Source organism: Lampris incognitus, chromosome 2 (genome assembly GCF_029633865.1).
Source record: "Lampris incognitus isolate fLamInc1 chromosome 2, fLamInc1.hap2, whole genome shotgun sequence".
In the NCBI taxonomy this organism is placed as follows: domain Eukaryota; kingdom Metazoa; phylum Chordata; class Actinopteri; order Lampriformes; family Lampridae; genus Lampris; species Lampris incognitus.
Window position 1 is genome coordinate 43,640,272 of NC_079212.1, and position 20,000 is coordinate 43,660,271.

General features: G+C 50.0%; 1 protein-coding gene across 1 annotated transcript in view; it reads left to right on the forward strand.

The window, feature by feature from the left end:
* Positions 1-20,000, forward strand: part of prex1 (phosphatidylinositol-3,4,5-trisphosphate-dependent Rac exchange factor 1) — a 147,214-nt gene that overhangs the window by 108,261 nt on the left and 18,953 nt on the right. The window contains exons 16-26 of the mRNA XM_056273226.1: positions 1,729-1,874; positions 3,877-3,969; positions 8,247-8,395; positions 8,571-8,656; positions 10,020-10,159; positions 11,917-12,055; positions 12,278-12,453; positions 13,077-13,238; positions 14,506-14,716; positions 17,893-18,178; positions 18,884-19,102. Coding sequence (XP_056129201.1) covers positions 1,729-1,874; positions 3,877-3,969; positions 8,247-8,395; positions 8,571-8,656; positions 10,020-10,159; positions 11,917-12,055; positions 12,278-12,453; positions 13,077-13,238; positions 14,506-14,716; positions 17,893-18,178; positions 18,884-19,102 — 1,807 coding nt within the window. The remainder of the gene's footprint in view (positions 1-1,728; positions 1,875-3,876; positions 3,970-8,246; positions 8,396-8,570; positions 8,657-10,019; positions 10,160-11,916; positions 12,056-12,277; positions 12,454-13,076; positions 13,239-14,505; positions 14,717-17,892; positions 18,179-18,883; positions 19,103-20,000) is intronic.

Below are 20,000 nucleotides of genomic sequence, written 5' to 3' on the forward strand. Positions count from 1 at the left end.
GTTCGCGTTGCCCGCAGTGTGTTCGTTTAGCGCACACATTGAAGGCTTTTCCAGCAAGTCAAACGCCTCATAGTGAAGCGGCTGTGCGCAGTAAGCCTCTTATTTCCCCTGTTTTACTGCATTATAAAGGGGTTTACGCCGCCCTTTCAGCCCAAACGCCGTTTCATTTGCGACGACGTAGTTTATTTAAGTCGTATCATATTTACTACTCATGCTCAATTTGCATTTTTTTTTATGTATCAGATTTGACTTTTAGTCGAGTTGTTAGTTGAATATCACGCGCCGATAATGTGGCTCCAAGCCAGCGTTGAGCTACGAAGTGGATTTTACGGCGGGTGTTGCCACAAGCGTCAGATTCCAGTGTAAACCTCCATGGTGTATATGTACACCTGATGCATCTTCGTCTGTTACAGATGCGATCCAAAACTCAGACGTGGCGTTCCAGATCAGCAGCAATTGTTCACGAGTCCTTTCGTTAAGCTCCGCCTGTTGCGTGCGTCTCCATTTCAGCCGCGCGCTCCGCTCCGTGGGGATGAACAGACTTGGTGTTGTAATGACCCACAGTCAATACATATTCCCTGGTGCGTGGATTCACTTTTAAGAAATTAAGAAATGAGGGGCGTCCGGGTGGCATGACGGTCTATTCCATTGCCTACCAACATGGGAATCGCCGGTTCGAATCCCCGTGTTGCCTCCGGCTTGGTCGGGCGTCCCTACAGACACAATTGGCCGTGTCTGCGGGTGGGGAGCCAGATGTGGGTATGTGTCCTGGTCGCTGCACTAACGCCTCCTATGGTCAGTCGGGGCGCCTGTTCAGGGGGGAATAGCGTGATCCTCCCACGTGCTACGTCCCCCTGGTGAAACTCCTCACTGTCAAGTGAAAAGAGGCGGCTGGCAACCCCACGTGTATCGGAGGAGGCATGTGGTAGTCTGCAGCCCTCCGCAGATAGGCAGAGGGGGGTGGAGCAGAGATCAGGACGGCTCGGAATAGTGGGGTAAGTAGCCGGATACAATTGAGGAGGGGAAAAAAGGGGGGGGTCCAAAATAAATAAATAAATAAATTTGGAAATGATTTAATGAACCATCCAAAAAAAAAAAAAAAACAACTTTGAATCAGGATCAGGTTTTGGTGGCCCAGCTTAACGGAGAGATGTTTTGCTAATTAGAATGTGTTTAGGATTAGTGGTCTGTCCAGGCTCACAAAATGAGGTGACTGGAGAGGCATCCATTATGTGGTCCATGCCTGAGTGAAGTACCCCAGGTGTGGGGCTTAGGGCTGAGCCTAACAATGTGATTTACACACACACACACACACACACACACACACACACACACACACACACACACACACACACACACACACACACATGCCTTTGATGTGTTAAATTAGACACCACAGAGTGTGAGTGCACACACACACACAAACACACACTAACCCATGAAAGGCTGTTCCTCACACACCCTCCAGAGGGCCCAGCTAGCCCTGGCCTGTGTTGGGTACAGCCCAGATATGGCTTGGCTCCAGATGTTCTCACTGGGGTCTGTAGTTAGTAAGCTAATTAACCATTATCTTGTTTGTGCGACGATCCAAACACAGCGCTTGGCGGCGTCTTCACCTCGGCGTGTGTATAAATGGATAGTTTGAAGTTGACCTGAAAATATTCACATCTCGCCGACTGGATTTGTCACTATTTCTCTACCCTCCCTCCCCCCCACTTTCCCTTTCAGTCTTGGAGAAGAGCGAGTTCAAGGACGAGTCCCAGTTCTTCCGTTTCTACGCTGACGAGGAGACCGAAGGCACGAGCACCAAGTGCAAGCAGCTGCAGCGCAACGACTTCAAGCTCATCGAGAACATCCTGGCCAAGTCCCTGGTGGTGAGCTGCCGTACATGTGTGCACACATGCTAACGCACCCGCCCGCTTTCGCTCCAGCGATAGCACACCCTCGTGGCTTTGCTTCCCACCGCTCTCTCTCTCCCCGTGTCTCACGCACCCGGAGAGTTGTAATTAAAGGGCCGGTCGCCGCTTAATTGTTGAGGCGGTTTGACGGCCACCTTGCCAACGCACAATAACACATTTGGTTCGGCTAACAGTTTTGCTTTGGCTTTAAGAAGGCTTGTGTGTGTGTCCATGTACTTGTGTGTGTTTATTACGAACCCCACAGCTAGATGTAATTACAGTCATTATAATTCAGTCACACACACACACACACACACACACACACACACACCTATCCTCGTCCTGCGCTGAAGGAAGTAAACACGTGAATGTGCTCTGACCGGTGTTCGTCTTATTAACGGTTGTGTTGTGTTGTTGCGGTGACGTGTGATGACTCTGACGGCGCCACCTTGTGCTGCATCATAAACAGCAGGTAGAGATTCAGGGAGGCGGGTTGCAGTGACAATACAGTCATTCTGACCAGACCCCGTTCCACTCATGCATGCATGCATGGGCTCTGACTTCCATTTAATTCCCCTCCCCCTTTTCTCCCCAATTGAATCCAGCCAATTACCCCCACTCTTCCGAGCCATCCCGGTCGCTGCTCCGCCCCCTCTGCCGATCCGGGGAGGGCTGCAGACTACCACACGCCTCCTCCGATACATGTGGAGTCGCCACACCTGACAGTGAGGAGTTTCACCAGGGGGACGTAGCGCGTGGGAGGATCATGCTATCCCCCCCCCCCCCCCGGTTCCCCGACTGACCAGAGGAGGCACTAGTGCAGCGACCAGGACTCGTACCCACATCTGGTTTTTGAACCTGCCGACACGGCCAACTATGTCTGTAGGGATCCCCGACCAAGCCGGAGGTAACACGGGGATTCGAACTGGTGATCCCTGTGCTGGTAGGCAACGGAATAGACCGCTACGCCACCTGGACGCCCCGACTTCCATTTAATTGTGATATGCTTTGAATCGTGATGTGCTTAGAAACTCAGAGACGCTGAATATAACACAGTCTTAGGTGGAAGGTTTGATACTTTCTTTCAATTCATCCCTCTGCAGTACACACAATACTGGATAAACGTATAACATTGCATGTGGTTGCTAAGTAGAGTTGTTCCTTGTTTCTGTCGTTTTCTCGCTCAGGTCCATGTCTCTGTATCCGTCGATCTCAACCTGTGATAGTCTTCCTCTTGTTCTCCTTTGCTCTTTTCTGACAAGTTACCAGCCAGCAACTCAGCCTTGACATTTGACAGCAGGTGCTGGCAGAATGGGGAGCAAAGTTCAAACCCCCCCTCCCCCAAAAAAAGAGCTGGAGCCCTCCCGAAGGCACGTTGCATCAAGCTAACGCTAGCGTGTTTCACATTAGCCCGTTTAGCAACCTGTTTGCGTAGCAGGATGAGTCGCACACACTTCATTTGGCTCTTTGGAGTGGCCGAAACCTGATGTCATCATACAGAACATCCCTCCCTCGTGGATGCCGCTATGATGATGATTTTATTTGCACGTTCTGTGTTTTTGGGACCCGAGTCGTCTCCTCAGATGCGGCACAAGCGAAACACATCTTATCAGGGTTGCACAGAAAGGAGATAGTCCCAGAAGCAAAGCTGATGTGTTCGGTGACGATAGCGTCCTGCAGAACATCTTCCCAGAAGGCAACTTCACCGTTAGAGCCAGAGAGCATCATCAGACACACGTGATGCGCGATGACGGACACACAAAATGCAGTCTAAAAAAAGTAAAGCGTCACTCAACATCTGGTAGGTGGACGGGGAAAAGACAGTGCACAGTCCCAACCGACTACTTGGGAAACCAGTCGTACAGTCAGTACTGCTTTAGAGCTTGAATGCCGAACAAATGTGTGCAACATGGCGGAATGTCACTGCACTAAGTGTTCGACTGCGTGTGTAATGTGGTCGTTTCTCCACGCTGTGCAGGTCCACCCCGAGGAGGAAGGCTACGGCTTTGAGATCGAGGAGAAGAACAAAGCCATTGTGGTCAAATCTGTCACCAGGGGCTCGCATGCCGAGGTAATGGTCCACACACACACACTCACACATGTATATATGTATAGACACACACAGACAGGCGACCATGTATATATATACACAGCCATACACAGCTGCAATTCACAGACGAGGTGTCTGTTTTCTGAGAACAGCGAAGATATAAAGGTTGCACACACAGTCTGAACCGCTCTCTCTCTCTCTCTCTCGCTGTCTCCCGCTCGCTCTCTCTCTCTCTCGCTGTCTCCGGCTCACTCTCTCTCTTGCTGTCTCTCTCTCGTGTGCTCCCTCTCCTGCTGTCTCTTGCTCTCTCTCTCGCTCTCGTGCTGTCTCCCTCTCTCTCTCTCATGCGCTCTCTCTCCCTTGCTCTCTCTCTCCCTCGCTCTCTCTCTCGCTCGCTCACTTGCTCTCTCCCTCGCTCTCTCTCTTGCTGTCTCCCCCTCTCTCGTGTGCTCTCTCTCGCTCTCTCTCTCCCTCGCTCTCGCTCTTTCGCTCTCTCTTGCTGTCTCTCTCACTCTCTCGCTGTCTCCCTCTCTCTCGTGTGCTCTCTCTCCTGCTCTCTCTCTCCCTCGCTCTCTCTCTCGCTCATGCTGTCTCTCTCTCTCTCGTGTGCTCTCTCTTGCTCTCTCTCTCACTCTCTCTCTCTCTCTTGTGTGCGCTCTCTTGCTCTCTCTCGCTCTCTCTTGCTCTCTCTCGCTCTCTCTCTTGCTGTCTCCCTCTCTCTCATGTGTGCTCTCCCTTGCTCTCTCTCACTCTCTCTCTCTCTCTCTCTCTCTCTCTCTCTCTCTCTCCCAAGTAATAACACTTTCAATAATAAAAAATAACAGCAATAAACAAAAACAATGCAACACACGCACACATTTTGTCGGTGCCCCAGTCCATTAGTCCCATGGTAGGGGATGGCTGTCTTGTGTTTAGACGGCTGCTGTCACGCTCCCTCTCTCTCTCTCTGCTCCCCGTGGAAGTGCTCAATTCTAGCCAGGGTGGAGAACCATTAGACATGCTACTCACATCACACACACACACACACACACACACACACCACATGTCATTGTCCACTTCACGCATTTATTAGTTGATTTATTGATACTTTTATCCAAAATGACACGTGCAATGCAGTCATGGCCTAAACTCCTCAACCGCCATTACAGCGAGCGACCATTTGTAGGAGAGGTAAGGGTCGTCACCGAAGAGCTCGGGTAACAAATCTAACGGTGTCACATGTTCTTTTTCTTTTTAACTAAACAGAATAGTGCTGTGTTGTGGTATTTTACTGATCTGATTCAGAGTCGCCGCCACAGTCACATGGAGATAGATATGTGACTACTTCCTCAGAAACGGTCAAGTCAGGTTTATTTATATCACCCTAACTCACACTTTAGTCCTACAGGTCTGTACAACCACAATTACATTATGTGCAGTGCATGTCACCCCTGTCTTTACACCCTCGATGCAGATGATGAGGGAAAAGGTCAGCTGAGACGGATTTGTGCCTCATGCTAGCATTTCGCTTTGACTCCATTTTGGTAACATATGGCCTGGCGGCCTGTCCGGGGTGTCTCCCCGCCTGCCGCCCAGTGACCGCTGGGATAGGCTCCAGCATCCCCGTGACCCTGAGAGCAGGGTAAGCGGTTTGGATCATGGATGGATGATAAGATATTGTTTGACCCTTCTAACCAGCATCCAAAGAGTGCGTGTGCAGCTACCCGCTAGCGCCCCTTTTGAAGGTCAGTAGTCCCAGTTGTTGCTGCTGCGGGGTGTCGTCCATCTCCAGAGAACTGGTCAGAGGGACACCTTGGGCAGGTCTTTTTGTGCAGTCTGCATGTCTACGCCCATAATCAAGAGATGACCAATTAGTCTCCGTTTAGGCGGTGATGCGTGTGCGGTCTACGGTCACATGACTATCTGGTGTGCTGTGTGTAGGCCAGAAAGAAGGAAAAAATGGATGCTGATGACAAAGGTTAACGCTGATGAACTGGTGGCAAAAAAAAAAAAAACGACCTCTGTTATATGGCGATATTGTGGATTCAAGCTCAGCGATATTGAGCAGAAAGAGGGACTGTGTAAAACTTGCAAAATGAAAGTCGCTACATGTCGCAGCAACACGACAAATCTGTATTATTTATATATGTATAAATTTGTTTATTATATCGCAGTCACAATATTGTGCGCAATAATAACAATATGACTTTCACCAAATTGTGCATGGATTCTTTTTGGGATTTTTTCCCCCCTTTTTCTCCCCAATTGTACTTGGCCAATTGCGCCACTCTTCCGAGCCGTTCCGGTCGCTACTCCACCCCCTCTGCCGATCCGGGGAGGGCTGCAGACTACCACATGCCTCCTCCAATACATGTAGAGTCGTCAGCCGCTTCTTTTCACCTGACAGTGAGGAGTTTCGCCAGGGGGACGTAGCACATAGGAAGATCACGCTACCCCCCCCCGAACAGAAGCCCCGACTGACCAGAGGAGGCGCTAGTGCAGCGACCAGAACTCATACCCACATCTGGCTTCCCACCCACAGACATGGACAATTGTGTCTGTAGGGACGCCCGACCAAGCCGGAGGTAACACTGGGATTCGAACCGGCGATCCCCATGTTGATAGGCAACGGAATAGACCGCCACAGCGCCCAGACACATCGAGTATGGATTTTTGTATCCAGACAGACACACAGACCACACACACTCCACCTCTCCATTACGAGGAACTCTAACGCTACTCTTCAAAATGTTTTTCCTCCCATCCTGCTATTGTCGTTTATCGCCGCCCATCTTCCTGATGGTGTTTATACACTCCTGTTCGTCGCCGCTTATCTCTGACTGACTTTCCCTCGAGGCTTTTTGCTTGTTTCATTCATTGCAGTTCTTTCCTTCTTCTCTAAACTCCTCTCCTGCCTCATCTCCTGCTCTTAGCTACCTGCTGTCTCTCTCTCTCTCCCTCCTCTCTCCGTGAATGATTCTTCCCCCTTTTCTCGGCTGCCCAGAATCCTCGATGTGCATTCAAACACAGCAGACCCTCATCCCCCTTGCTCCCCCCTCCCAGTTTCCTCTTATTTGCTTTCACTCTCTCTTCTCTCATTCACCCCCCCCCACACACACACACACACACATCACCAGCAGTGACAGGACTGCTAGTTGTGACACAGTCCCAGTATGCCAGCCTTGTGAATGAAGCTCAGCGGATTCCCATGGGGCTGTGAAAGGGGCTGAGAGAGAGAGAGAGAGAGAGAGAGAGAGAGAGAGAGAGAGAGAGAGAGAGAGAGAGAGAGAGAGAGAGAGAGAGAACCATAGAATATCACATGGGGATTGCTGTTGCCCCTCCGAGTCCTCCCTATGTCCATTCTGAGTTGTTTCCAAGAGCGAGAGGCCTTTCCACCTTGGTAATGTAGAGCCAAAGCCACCCTGCCAGTTCTGGGAAAACTCACATCCATGTACTAGATGTCTTATTGGTGCAAGATGGCCAAATATGTTCGATATCCCTTGTGAAATAGGGAAGTACAATGCATTGTGGAAGTGTGCATGTGCTATTTTCAATGGGATTTAAGGAACTGTTGTGCATTGTTTGCGCGTTTGCAAAAGCTGAGAATGTTTGAGTGTTTGGTGAGAACATTGCCTACTGAGGGTGTCTGGGTGGCGTGGTGGTCTATTCTGTTGCCTGCCAGCACGGGGATCGTGGGTCGAATCTCCGTGTTACCTCTGGCTTGGTCAGGCGTCCCTACAGACACAATTGGCCATGTCTGCGGGTGGGAAGCCGGATGTGGGTATGTGTCCTGATCGCTGCACTAGCGCCCCCTCTGGTCGGTCGAGGCGCCTGTTCAGGGGGGAGGCGGAACTGGGGGGAATAGCGTGATCCTCCCACGTGCTATGTCAGGTGAAAAGAGGCGGCTGGCGACGCCACATGTATCAAAGGAAGCATGTGGTAGTCTGCAGCCCTCCCCGGATTGGCAGAGGGGTTGGAGCAGTGACCGTGACGGCTCGGGAAGAGTGGGGTAATTAGCCGGATACAACTGGAGAGAAAAAAGGGGGGAAATTCACTATAAAAAAAAAGAACATTGCCCACTGAAGAACTGATTTCTATTATTGATTTTGGTCTTTCTCTCCAAATCACTAACCCTTGCACCCAATTGTGACTTTTTCTACGAGTTATCCAGGAAATCCATTTCCTGTTGCTCTAGAGAGCCCTTTCTGTGTTTGGGGAAGCCTCATTCAAGCTGTCCTGGTGAGATGAAATCTGAAAATAGCCCATCATGACTCAGTCTTCTGCTCTCCCTCTGGTCCTCCTGCTGTCCTCCCATCCAGATGGCCGGCCTGCATGTGGGCAGGAAGATCTACACCATCAACGAGGACCTGCTGTTCCTCAGACCCTTCTCCGAGGTCGAGGCCATGGTCAGCCAGTCCTTCTGCATACGCCGCTCCCTCCGCCTGATGGTGGCCACCAAGGCCAAGGAGTAAGGGGCCCGCCGCACACACAGATACACAATTAGACACATATACAGACGCACAGTGAACACGAGGTTCCCATTGCAATGTGAGGTGGGCTGGGCGGGACCGAATGATAACATCCTATCAGTCATCCAGAACAGGCTAACGCAGGGGTCTGGCTCTTTTCTCTCCTTAAACCAGGATGGTGAAGATCCCCGACAACCCAAACAGCTTGTCGTTCAGACTAAGTGGCTCCACCCCTCCCCACGTCCACGCAGTAAAGAAAGGTGAGTGTGGCTTGACTTTGTGGCGTCCTGCAGCCAACTTGACCATGACAGCACACCAGTCGTGTTACCATCAAGGAAGTAACTGTGTTTGAGTTGACGTTTTCTTCTTCGGTTTTTTTGTTTTGCATTTCGAGGTCAGTAAAGGGGGAAATTGTGGTATTAATTCAGATTAAAGGCCACAGAGATGAGGAGTGAATCTGGCTGGATTTTAGACAGAAGCTGAGGTACCGTTACCTGTCAAGCACATGTTCCATTCTGTCTGTCCAGCTTTTACCTTATCTGTAGGGTTTTAAGAGCCACCTGTCGACCAGCCATTCTAGGGTCAGAGTTCAAACTCTTTATAGAGCAAACGCCACTTTAAACACACACACACACACACACACACACACACACACACACACACGCACGCACGCACGCACACACATTGTTTTACCACCTGGTCCTCCCTCTCTCCTCGCCAGTCCTCCCAACCAGATGTTGAGACTGCAGCGATTCAAGGATGAGAGATTTATTAATGGTGGTTGAGGGATGATTTCAAATGTTTAAACCAGCTGGGGTGGGGGAAAAAAAACGGCAAGACACAGAAACTCACTCATACACAGATGTACACACATACGTATAGTGTGCAAACACAGCCCACCTCCACGTTTGTGGGGCAGAGTGGCAGCGAAATGTGATCTGAGGTTTCACTTTCTCTTATTATGGGCCAGGGGACCTCTCACATTCCATGACCTCTGCCTTTCTCCTGCTCTCTCTGTGTAATGGGTTCTCTCTCACCCCCCCTCCCCACAAACACACACACACACACACACACACACACCTCTATCTCCGGCATTGTTCTGGGGACCCTGGGACTGCGCGCCATCTTTCTCCATCCAGCCACCTGGCCTTGGGAGCTGTCTTGTAGGCTAATATGTCACCTGTCTTCTTTTCTGTGACTAAATCAGGCGTAACCTCCAGGGGTCTGGGGGGGGGGGTTCCGGTAGTTAAAGGTGGATAATAGAGGTGTTGGTCGGTGCCGCAGGGTTATCAGTTGTTTTGCGATTTAGTGCTACAACATTGAAGCCAGGAATTTTGATTTTCATGAATATTCGGCTGTGGCAAGGTAACATGTACATATGGGAGATGCCTGCCACAAGTGAATATTCTTTTTGTTTACTCCACTTTCTTTTTTTACAAGATTAAGGTGTAGTATGATTTCATTATAGCTCTTTGTGCAATGTCTCCTTGAAATTTTCATCAGTACTCTGAATATTTCCACGGTTTACCCAGATCTCCACGTTGCAAAAAGCTCTGCTCCCATTTTTTGCTGTTTTTATGACCTGTGACCTTTGAACCCTGACCTAGTGTTGACTTGTTCCAGGCTGCGATGCAGCGGGGGCGGGGCTTCAGCCCGGGCAGGTCATCCAGAAGGTCAATGGCAACAACGTCAGCCACGGCGACTATGTGGAGGTGCTGGAGCACTTCACAGCACAGCACACGCACCAGGAGGAGCCCGACACGGTGAGCCACACCAACCACTACTGGGTTTGTTTTTTTCTGAGCCCTGCTTATTCCAACATGCTTCGTAAGCACAGGGGTGATATTAGGGAGGCTTTGAAGAAAATCCCAATTTGTTTCATGCACTTTCCTGACATTTTTACACACATTTGATCAATTATCCATTTCATCCTAGTCCTAACAAGCGAGGAGCGTTCTGTTGTCTTTTAGCCTAAAAGCAGTCAGTCATTGGGTCGTCCGGGTAGCGTAGCGGTCTATTCCGTTGCCTACCAACACAGGGATCGCCGGTTTGAACCCCCGTGTTACCTCCAGCTTGGTCGGGCATCCCTACGGACACAATTGGCCGTGTCTGCGGGTGGGAAGCCAGATGTGGGTATGTGTCCTGGTTGCTGCACTAGCGCCTCCTCTGGTCAGTCGGGGCACCTGTTCGGGAGGGAGGGAAAACTGGGGGGAATAGCGTGATCCTCCCACGCGCTACATCCCCCTGGTGAAACTCCTCACCGTCAGGTAAGTACATGTATCGGAGGAGGCATGTGGTAGTCTGCAGCCCTCCCTGGATCGGCAGAGGGGGTGGCGCAGCGACCAGGACGGCTCAGAAGAAGGGGGTAGTTGGCCGGATACATCTGGAGAAAAGGGGGACCCCCCCCCCCAAAAAATACCAGTTAGTCATTTTCTGTAATTTTCATAACACCATAGATAGAATTTATACCCCATACTCCCCAATGGCTCCAACTCAGATCTCTTAAACCCAATTACACCCTTCCTAGTACACAGCTGGAGCTCCAAAACAAGCGTTTGTCTGTTTTTTTTCATTTTAGCTGCAACAAATATATTATATTAGTTCCAGATAAAGTTTCCCTGACTGAGCCGGGGACAGAGCAGGATGTCCTTTTGGCTACTTTTTGATGTTTTTTATTTATTCTGGCTTACTCTGCTGGCAGAAGCTGCCCATACTCCACAGACAGACTCTGTGCAGCGCTCTCTCTCTCTCTCTCTCTCTTCAGACTGAGTTGAAGCAACTCTGATAAACATTTGTTGGTTTATTTTAACACCATCCAAAATGACCAGGGTGTTGCTGATGTTTCTGTGCCAAATTGAAAGATGTGGAGATGTGGGAGTAGTGGGGGGGGCATGGGGCAGTGGTTAGCATGGTCTCACAGCAAGAAGGTCCTGGGTTCAAGCCCTGGGGTAGTTCAACCTTGGGGGTCGTCCTGCGTCATCTTCTTTGTGGAGTTTGCATGTTCTCCCCATGTCTGCGTGGGTTTCCTCCCACAGTCCAAAGACATGTAGGTCAGGTGAATCGGCCGTACTAACTTGTCCCAAGGTATGAATGTGTCTGTGTGTGTTGGCCTGTGAAGTCCTGGCGGCCTGTCCAGGGTGTCTCCCCGCCTGCTGCCCAATGACTGCTCGGATAGGCTCCAGCATCTCCGTGACCCTGAGAGCAGGATAAGCGGTTTGGATAATGGATGGATGGGATTAGGGGGGCAAGTGTGCGTGCTGACTGTTGTAACAAACTATGGTTTATACACGCAATGTGTGCTATGTCTGCACACACCCACTACTTGAAAACCACAATAGGATTTCATTTACTTGCACCCCTTTTAATTTGTTCTTTCCACTCTCCTCTCTTTTATAGAACCTCAGTCGTCACCCATGTGGTCATTTGCTTCCTTTTCATTAACCTTTACGTTGGCTGTTCCAATGCAACGGTGATAATGCAACCTTTAAATGCGACCGTATCTCTCGTTATGTCATCTCAGTATCAGTGGGTGTACCGTGCGTTTGAGGATGTGGAGGAACAGCAACAAGAAGGGGGTAAGGATGAGGAGAGTGCCTTCAGCCCTTACCCAGTTGAGAATGGGTCTGACCACGAGGAGCAGAATGGCACCAATGGAACAGGTGAAAACGCAAGATCACTTTCTCGAAAACGGTGGTTCTCAGTTTCCAGTGGTTGAAATTTGTATTTGTGATGAAAGAATATGTTGGAAAATGTTGTAATGAAGGGAAAACCAGCTGTAGTGCTCAAAAAGGACTCTTTGGAAAACAGTCACAGCCTATATATACTATATATGTATATATATATATATATATATATGCTAATGAACATCTTCTCTTCCACAGACTACAAGTTGGGCAGGCTTTCGGTATCTGACGAGATGCCGCTAGTGAGTCTGACTGTGGACAATGTTCACCTGGAACATGGTGTGGTCTATGAGTATGTAAGCACTGCTGGCATCAGGAGCCACGTCCTGGAAAAGATGGTGGAGCCCAAAGGCTGCTTCAGCCTCAGTGCCAAGGTGAGCTCATCGTTAAAGCTGCTACGAGGGCGTCCGGGTAGTGTAGCAGTCTATTCTGTTACCTACGAACACAGGGCTCGCCGGTTCGAATACCCGTGTTACCTCCGGCTTGGTCGGGTGTCCCTACAGACACAATTGACCGTGTCTGCGGGTGGGAAGCCGGATGTAGTTATGTGTCCTGGTCGCTGCACTAGCGCCTCCTCTGGTCGGTTGGGGTGCCTGTTCGGGGGGGGGGGGGGACTGGGGGGAATAGCATGATTCTCCCACGCGCTACGTCCCCCTGGCGAAACTCCTGACTTCTGCAGCCCTCCCCGGATCGACAGAGGGGGTGGAGCAGCGACCGGGATGGCTCGGAAGAGTGGGGTAATGTGCCGGATACAATTGGGGTGAAAAAAGGTGGAAAATTCCAAAAAAAAAGAGAAGACAACCTCCTTGCAGCAGCTTTGAGGTAGTGACAGGTAGTTTAGATTACCACTGCTTATTTGAGGAGGAGTGTTTGATGATAATGGGCTGAGAGGAACATGGAGCATCTGATTGATGTGGGTGACTAAAACCCATCCTCTCAATTACCATGCCGTGCCTGTGAGATATCCACCCTTACCAGTCATTTCTTGTCTGTTCAGATTCTGGAGGCGTTTGTCAGCGATGATGTCCACTTTGTGCAGAACTGCAGCCAGCTCATCTCCCAGAGCGATCGCGTGGTGTCAATGCCCCAGTATGAGTTCAGACAAATCTGTGACACCAAGCTGGAAAGCATCCGGTGGCGCATCAGCAGCTACCAGCAGGTACCCTTCTGAGACATCTGGAAATCAAAGACCTGTATGTTAGGGTTATTACTCCTACCTCAGAATCAGAAACGCTTTATTTGTCATTTCATTTCATGCACTTGCGCACATGAAATGAAACAAAATATCTTTTCTGCCAGCCCACAGCAGTGCAACACAAAGACAAAAACACACATCCAAGAACTACAAGAACACATATATCCAAATCACTGGCCAGGAGCACGAACGCCAGCCAGGATGACTGTTGGAACTGCCAGTCTGCATGGGCTAGCAGTTAGCTTAGCCTGCCGTGCTTCCGTGTCCTGTCAGACCGCCCTCGGTGTTTCCTGTTCAGTCACAGCTCTGGTCAGGACTGTGGTCCCGGGCCCACAGGATGCACCAGACCAAGCTCCCTCAGCCGATCCAACGTTAGCTCTTCCAGCTAGACCCCTTCGACACACCTCCCCGCACTCCACACGACGAAACTAAAAACAGAGTGCTATCAATAAACTAAAAACACAGAGCTATCAGTATACACAGCTGCCCACTGCTCCCAGTATACACGGCTGCCCACTGCTCCCAGTATACACGGCTGCCCACTGCTCCCAGTATACACAGCTGCCCACTGCTCCCAGTATACATGGCTGCCCACTGCTCCCAGTATACATGGCTGCCCACTGCTCCCAGTATACACAGCTGCCCACTGTGTCTATTGTGTGTGTATAGGATGGGTTAAATGCAGAGATGAATTTCGTTGTATGTCTGTACAACGACAAATAAAATGTCTTAATAAAGGCACGTCTGTGAGTGCAAAATTGTTGCCATAATTGCTACAATGTGTCCTTCCTCCCCTTCACAACAATATATTTATCTCTGCTGTTCTCTAAATGGCAACTCAATCCCATACTTGTGTGATTTTTTTTTTGTTTGTTCCCAGTCACAACATAAGTAGTTTCTCCAGTGCTGCATTTACATTTCCTTTTTCAGTCTCAAGTCAGAAACGCTGGCAAATCAATCAAAACTCAAAGCAATAATTTCTTTCAAGCCAGCAAGAACTGTGTGTGAAGACGCCATATCTTTTATGCTTCAGTAATGTTTCATTTCCTTTGAATTTTTGGGTTTTTCATCTACAGCCTGTTGTTCGTGGCTACACTGACCTTAATTATTTGTGGGCTCGGACGAGTTATTATCATTAATGTGCACAATCCAGATTTAAGCAGCCTGCCGAGAAGCTTGTGTTCTGCTCTTCTGTGCAGCGTTTCATAATGTTGCCTTTCTTTCCGTCCAGTTTGCCCTGGAACTGAAGAATAAAGCGTGGCCCACCTTTAAGCAAGCCGGCGTGCGCCCTCACCCGCTGGGCTGCATGGACTTCGTGCCCACCAACTGCCACATCAACCTGATGCAGGTCTCCTACCCGAAGAGCACCACCACAGCGGGCAGGACCTTCAGCATCCGCTTTGGGCGCAAGAACTCCTTCTTTGGTCTGGACCCTGACCAAGGTAACACACACACACACACACACACACACACACACACACACACACACACACACACACACACACACACACACACACACACGCAGGCAGAACAATAGTACAATCTTTCTATTACTAGCAAAGCATTAACTAAGCTCACCCTTCCCTGAGAAATATTCCCTTTACGGTAATACAGATTAATCCGTTTAACATCAGTAGAGTGATAATTTCCATTAATTACCCTCCATGACCAATTAAATCCCACTACAGAGAAGGACTGTCACCCCCTGGCCCTCCCCATTAGCCGCACGGCCTCGGCCAGGATCCTGGCAACTTCGATCTGTGGCCTGCCATTAAGAGTCCATTAGCTGCGGGCAATTCCCATGTTATTGACATGAAGAGGGAATGCATGATGTCATCAGAATGGCGCTTCAGCGCAGCGTGCGAGGTTGTGTGGTACACCATTCTTTTCCTGCAGAGGTCAGAGACAGTCTGGCAAATTAAAGAGAAGGAGTAATGGAAAGTGACTCCTCCCAGGATAAATTTAAGAGGGGAGCAAAACATTTCGTGAGCCATCTTAAAGGAGAGCTGGGTAGTTCATTGTCCTGAAAGCCAGTGCGTAACATACAGACACAAAACAAATGCGGGGGCGTCCAGGTAGCATAGTGGTCTATTCCGTTACCTACCAACACGGGGATCGTCTGATCGAGTCCCCATGTTACCTCCGGCTTGGTTGGGCATCCCTACAGACACAACTGGCTGTGTCTGTGGGTGGGAAGCCGGATGTGGGTATGTGTCCTGGTCGCTGCATTTAGCGCCTCCTCTGGTCAGTCGGGGTGCCTGTTCAGGGGGTGGGGGGACTGGAGGAAATGGCGTGATCCTCCCACATGCTACGGCCCCTCTGGAGAAACTCCTCACTTTCAGGTGAAAAGAAGTGGCTGGCGACTCCACTTATATCAGAGGAGGCACGTGGTAGTCTGCAGCCCTCCCTGGGTCGGCAGAGGGGGGTGGAGCAGAAACCGGGACAGCTCGGAAGAGTGGGGTAATTGGCTGGATACAACTGGGGAGAAAAGCATTGATAACTGGTCCAGAAAAGACGACTGAATAACATCTCTGCCCTCAGCGCACACGCCTTAGCGTCGGGTGGAGATTGAAGAGGAGTTATCCGTGCAGTCGTCCGCTGTCTGGACAACTCCCTTCACTCTCCCATGCGAGACACAAACACGATACATCTGTCTAGGCAGCAGACAGTTGGCATTGCTAGCATTGTTCTAGGCTGCCTCCTCCTCTTCTTTTCCTCTCTTCTCCCTCAGTCGGACATCTGCGCCGCAGTTGTGCTGTTAAAATGCTCTGTATTTATTTGAACCAGCGTTCAACCAGCGCTCAATTTCACCACCACCCCCCAAAAAAAATGACAGTATCATTGCGTTGTTGGTCAGAAGTGTGTGTTAAGTGATCTGAGGTGATGCAGAATGGCTTCGTCCGGTGGCCGCGCCATTCCGTGACTTGGTGAATTCTACGAGGTATGAAGTACATAAAATGCATTAAGGGCCCTTCTGCTCAAAGCTCTGTGTTAACGCTACACCCGTTGGGTATAACTTAACCCGACTGTCTGCCTGGTGTTACTGCAGCTCGGCCTGGCGCTCCACCCAGGTAAACAGTTATACATCTTCTGCCCCTCGAGCATATACAGTTGCATAAGTGCCCTTTTAAAAATTTGTTTTTCACTCAGTCACAGTGGACCACAGACCGCAGCATTAACTTATGGTGTCTGAACATCCGATGTAGTCATGGATGCCCGAGAGGGTGATGTGTGCTGCTGTGTCTACCAACACAACTGTGCTTTTTTTTCCTGTATTATTTTAATAACTGTTGTGTATTCACACCGAAGTGAGTCAAAATGTCTGAGGGATGCTCGATAATCCGGGTAAGGAAGTCACAGGAAGTTGAATCAGTTCATCTGGACACAAGGTTTAGTGGGAGACACGTTTCATCACTCATCTGAGTGACCTCTTCAGTCTCCACTGACTGCAGGTGTCCCCACCCTTATAACCGATTCGGTGGCATAGCGACCGAAACCAACAATCGGTTTCATATGCAAATAGGTGTGACCATTTACTGGAGTTTCCTTTTTTGGGGATTTTTTTCCCTTTTTCTCCCCAATTGTATCCAGCCAATTACCCCACTCTCCCGAGCCGCCCCGGTTGCCGCTCCACCCCCTCTGCTGATCCGGGGAGGGCTGCAGACTACCGCATGCCTCTTCCGATACATGTGGAGTCGCCAGCCGCTTCTTTTCACCTGACAGTGAGGAATTTCACCAGGGGGGCACAGCACGTGGGGAGGATCCCGTTATTCCCCCCAGTCCCCCCCCCCCAAAACAGGCGCCTCGACCGACCAGAGGAGGCGCTAGTGCAGCGACCGGGACACATACCCACATCCGGCTTCCCACTCGCAGACACGGCCAATTATGTCTGTAGGGACGCCTGACCAAGCCAGCAGCAACACAGGGATTCGAACCCGCGATCCCTGTGTTGGTAGGCAACGGAATAGACCGCCACGCCACCCGGACACCCTTAACTGGAGTTTCAATGGCCACAGAGGATTGGATATAGTCAAGGCTCAGCGTTTTAGGTTTTTACCGATTTTCACCGAAAAATACCCAATTTGTTAAAAGAGGCAGATCAGTTTAAACTGATTTTTACCTGGATTTTATGTTTTCACGGATGCAAAAGTTGTTCCTGTTCGTGTGAGGTTATGTAACAATGTCCTCTTGTGGCGAAGTTCAGCATGCTGGATGGCTTTGAAAAATAAAAACCAAAAACGCTGAGCCTTGGGTATAGTACACATGGCCATTGAAACTCTAGTTGAAGGTCACACCTGTTTGCATGTGAAACCGATCGTTGGTTTTGGTCATTTTGCAACTGTGCCGTTTATAAGGTTTGGGGGAGACCTACAGTCGGCTGAGACTAAAGAGGTCACTTAGATGAGTGATGCAACGTTTCTTCCACTAAACCTTGTGTCCAGATGAACTGGTTCAACTTTGTGTGATGTTGTTTATTCAGCCTTGGGGGGAGGCGCATAAAGCCAGCTGCTCAGTGGGGTTACCCTGTGGAAAACAAACCTTACTGCAGTTAAACTATGACTCTGTTGAATCTGCAGGTGTCTTTAACCTTATTCTAAATGTCTCCCCTCTCCTCTAGCCAACCTGAACCCCATGTCGCACACTCAGCACTGTTTGACCAGCATGGGCGCCCCGTCCTGGACCTGCAGCAGCCTGGAAGGGGAGGAGCTAGACGGTGAGGCGGAGGAGAGAGTGGATGGCAGGGAGGGGTTGACGGACAATAAACGGGGTCCCCACGGGGAAGGCGGGTTGAGTCACCTGCTCAGACAGGAAGACACCGAGACCCAGGACGCCTATATTCGCCTGTACAGCCGCCTGGACGTTGCCGTGAGGGAGATGAGGCAATACGTTGCCCAGATCGACGTGTAAGTCTTAGAATCTACTTATCCCCCCTGTTCAAACAGCCGGCTTCAAAACCACGTCTAACATGTCTCCAAGCGCTACTGCTGAGTCTCACCTCTGTGCTTGCTTTTCATTTATTCTAACCCCAGCTGTCATCTATCAGATGAGGAAAATCATTACACACAGACACACTATGGCGGTTCTCAATTACTGATTCATGAAACTTCCTGAGCGATAATAACTGTGGCCGTGATCAAATATTGACATTCCAGTGGCGTGTGTATCTGAAGAGACTGTTTTCGCCGTCTTTCTGCGGTGACATTTAAAGATGTCCGCACACAGAGCAGCGTGCTGATCCCCGGGCTGGCCTCCCGGGGCCATTCAGCAGCTCCTCTTTGTCTGCCTGCCCTTTTCCTTGTTTAAAGCCGGGGATTTATAAAAGGAACATTCTTCAGACCCAAAAATATTTATTGGCCGGGCCCAGTACAGGAACAGTGAGTGAAGCCAAGACACCTCGGCAAGAGGGGGGGAATCGACACATATAGTGTATGTCGTGGAAGGGGTGCGAGGCTCACGCAGGCTGCGAATGCATGTACGCGCGGCAAATACGCTCGAGTGTCTGCGCTTTTAGAAGACTGATCTTGTTTATGGGATGTTAAAGGTTTGAATTAGTTCTCAGAGGACATGCTTGATATATTCTGTCTTGATTTCTTTCCTCGTCCCTGTAGTTTGTTGTCATCCATCACGGAGCCCACCCAGACCCAAGGGGAGGGGGATGAGCCTCCGGTGTACGAGGCCAGCCAGCCGCCCCCTCTGGCTCCCTGTGACGAGGGCTGTGACCAGGACAGGACAGAACACGGAGGCATCAAGAGGGTCTGCTTCAAGGTGAACGAGGAGGACCAGGAGGACTCTGGCCACGACACCATGAGCTACAGGGATTCCTACAGGTGACTGTTGAAGGCAGTTGCACAAAACAACAAGAATGACTTCTTTTCTTGGTTGGGTGTCCCTACAGACACAATTGGCCATGTCTGTGGGTGGGAAGCCGGATGGGAGTATGTGTCCTGGTCGCTGCGCTAGCGCCTCCTCTGGTCGGTCGGGGTGCCTGTTCGGGGGAGGGGGTCTGGGGGGAATAGCGTGATCCTCCCTCGTGCTATGTCCCCCTGGTGAAACTCCCCACTGTCAGGTGAAAAGAAGCGGCTGGCGACTCCACGTGTATCGGAGGAGGCATGTGGTAGTCTGCAGCCCTCCCGTGATTGGCAGAGGGGGTGGAGCAGTGACCGGGACGGCTCGGAAGAGTGGGATAATTGGCTGGATACAATTCGGGGGGGGGAAATCCCCCCCCAAAAAAAGATTGACTTCTTTTTTTAGTATATTTTCGGTTAAGATGAAGACATAACCTTGTCATTGGTATCACATGGCGCTGATTCACCCGGATACCATCGGAAGAAAAATTGTGATTGGTCCATTTCCCGTTCCATTATTGTAACCCACTGTTTGCCAAAGCATATTAGTCCAAGTTCATAATGATGATCTAGAAATTATTACTATTATTTCAGCGAATAAAAATAATCAAAAAATATTTATTAGGAGTACAAAAATTCTTTCAGTATTTTTTTCTTGGGTATTCACCGAATACCTTGAAGGTTCGGAGGGTTCCCCTCTGATATCCACCAACAGAAGGCAGGGTCTACATACAGAAGGAGACCATCAATTCTGGATATCTGAACCCAGCTGAGCTGTTTTAATAGACATCAGACTTTAACCTGCGATTATAGGTCAAGATATTTTCCTCCTTTCCCAAGCAAAGCTGTCTAATATAAAACATGAACCATGTGAGGCCTC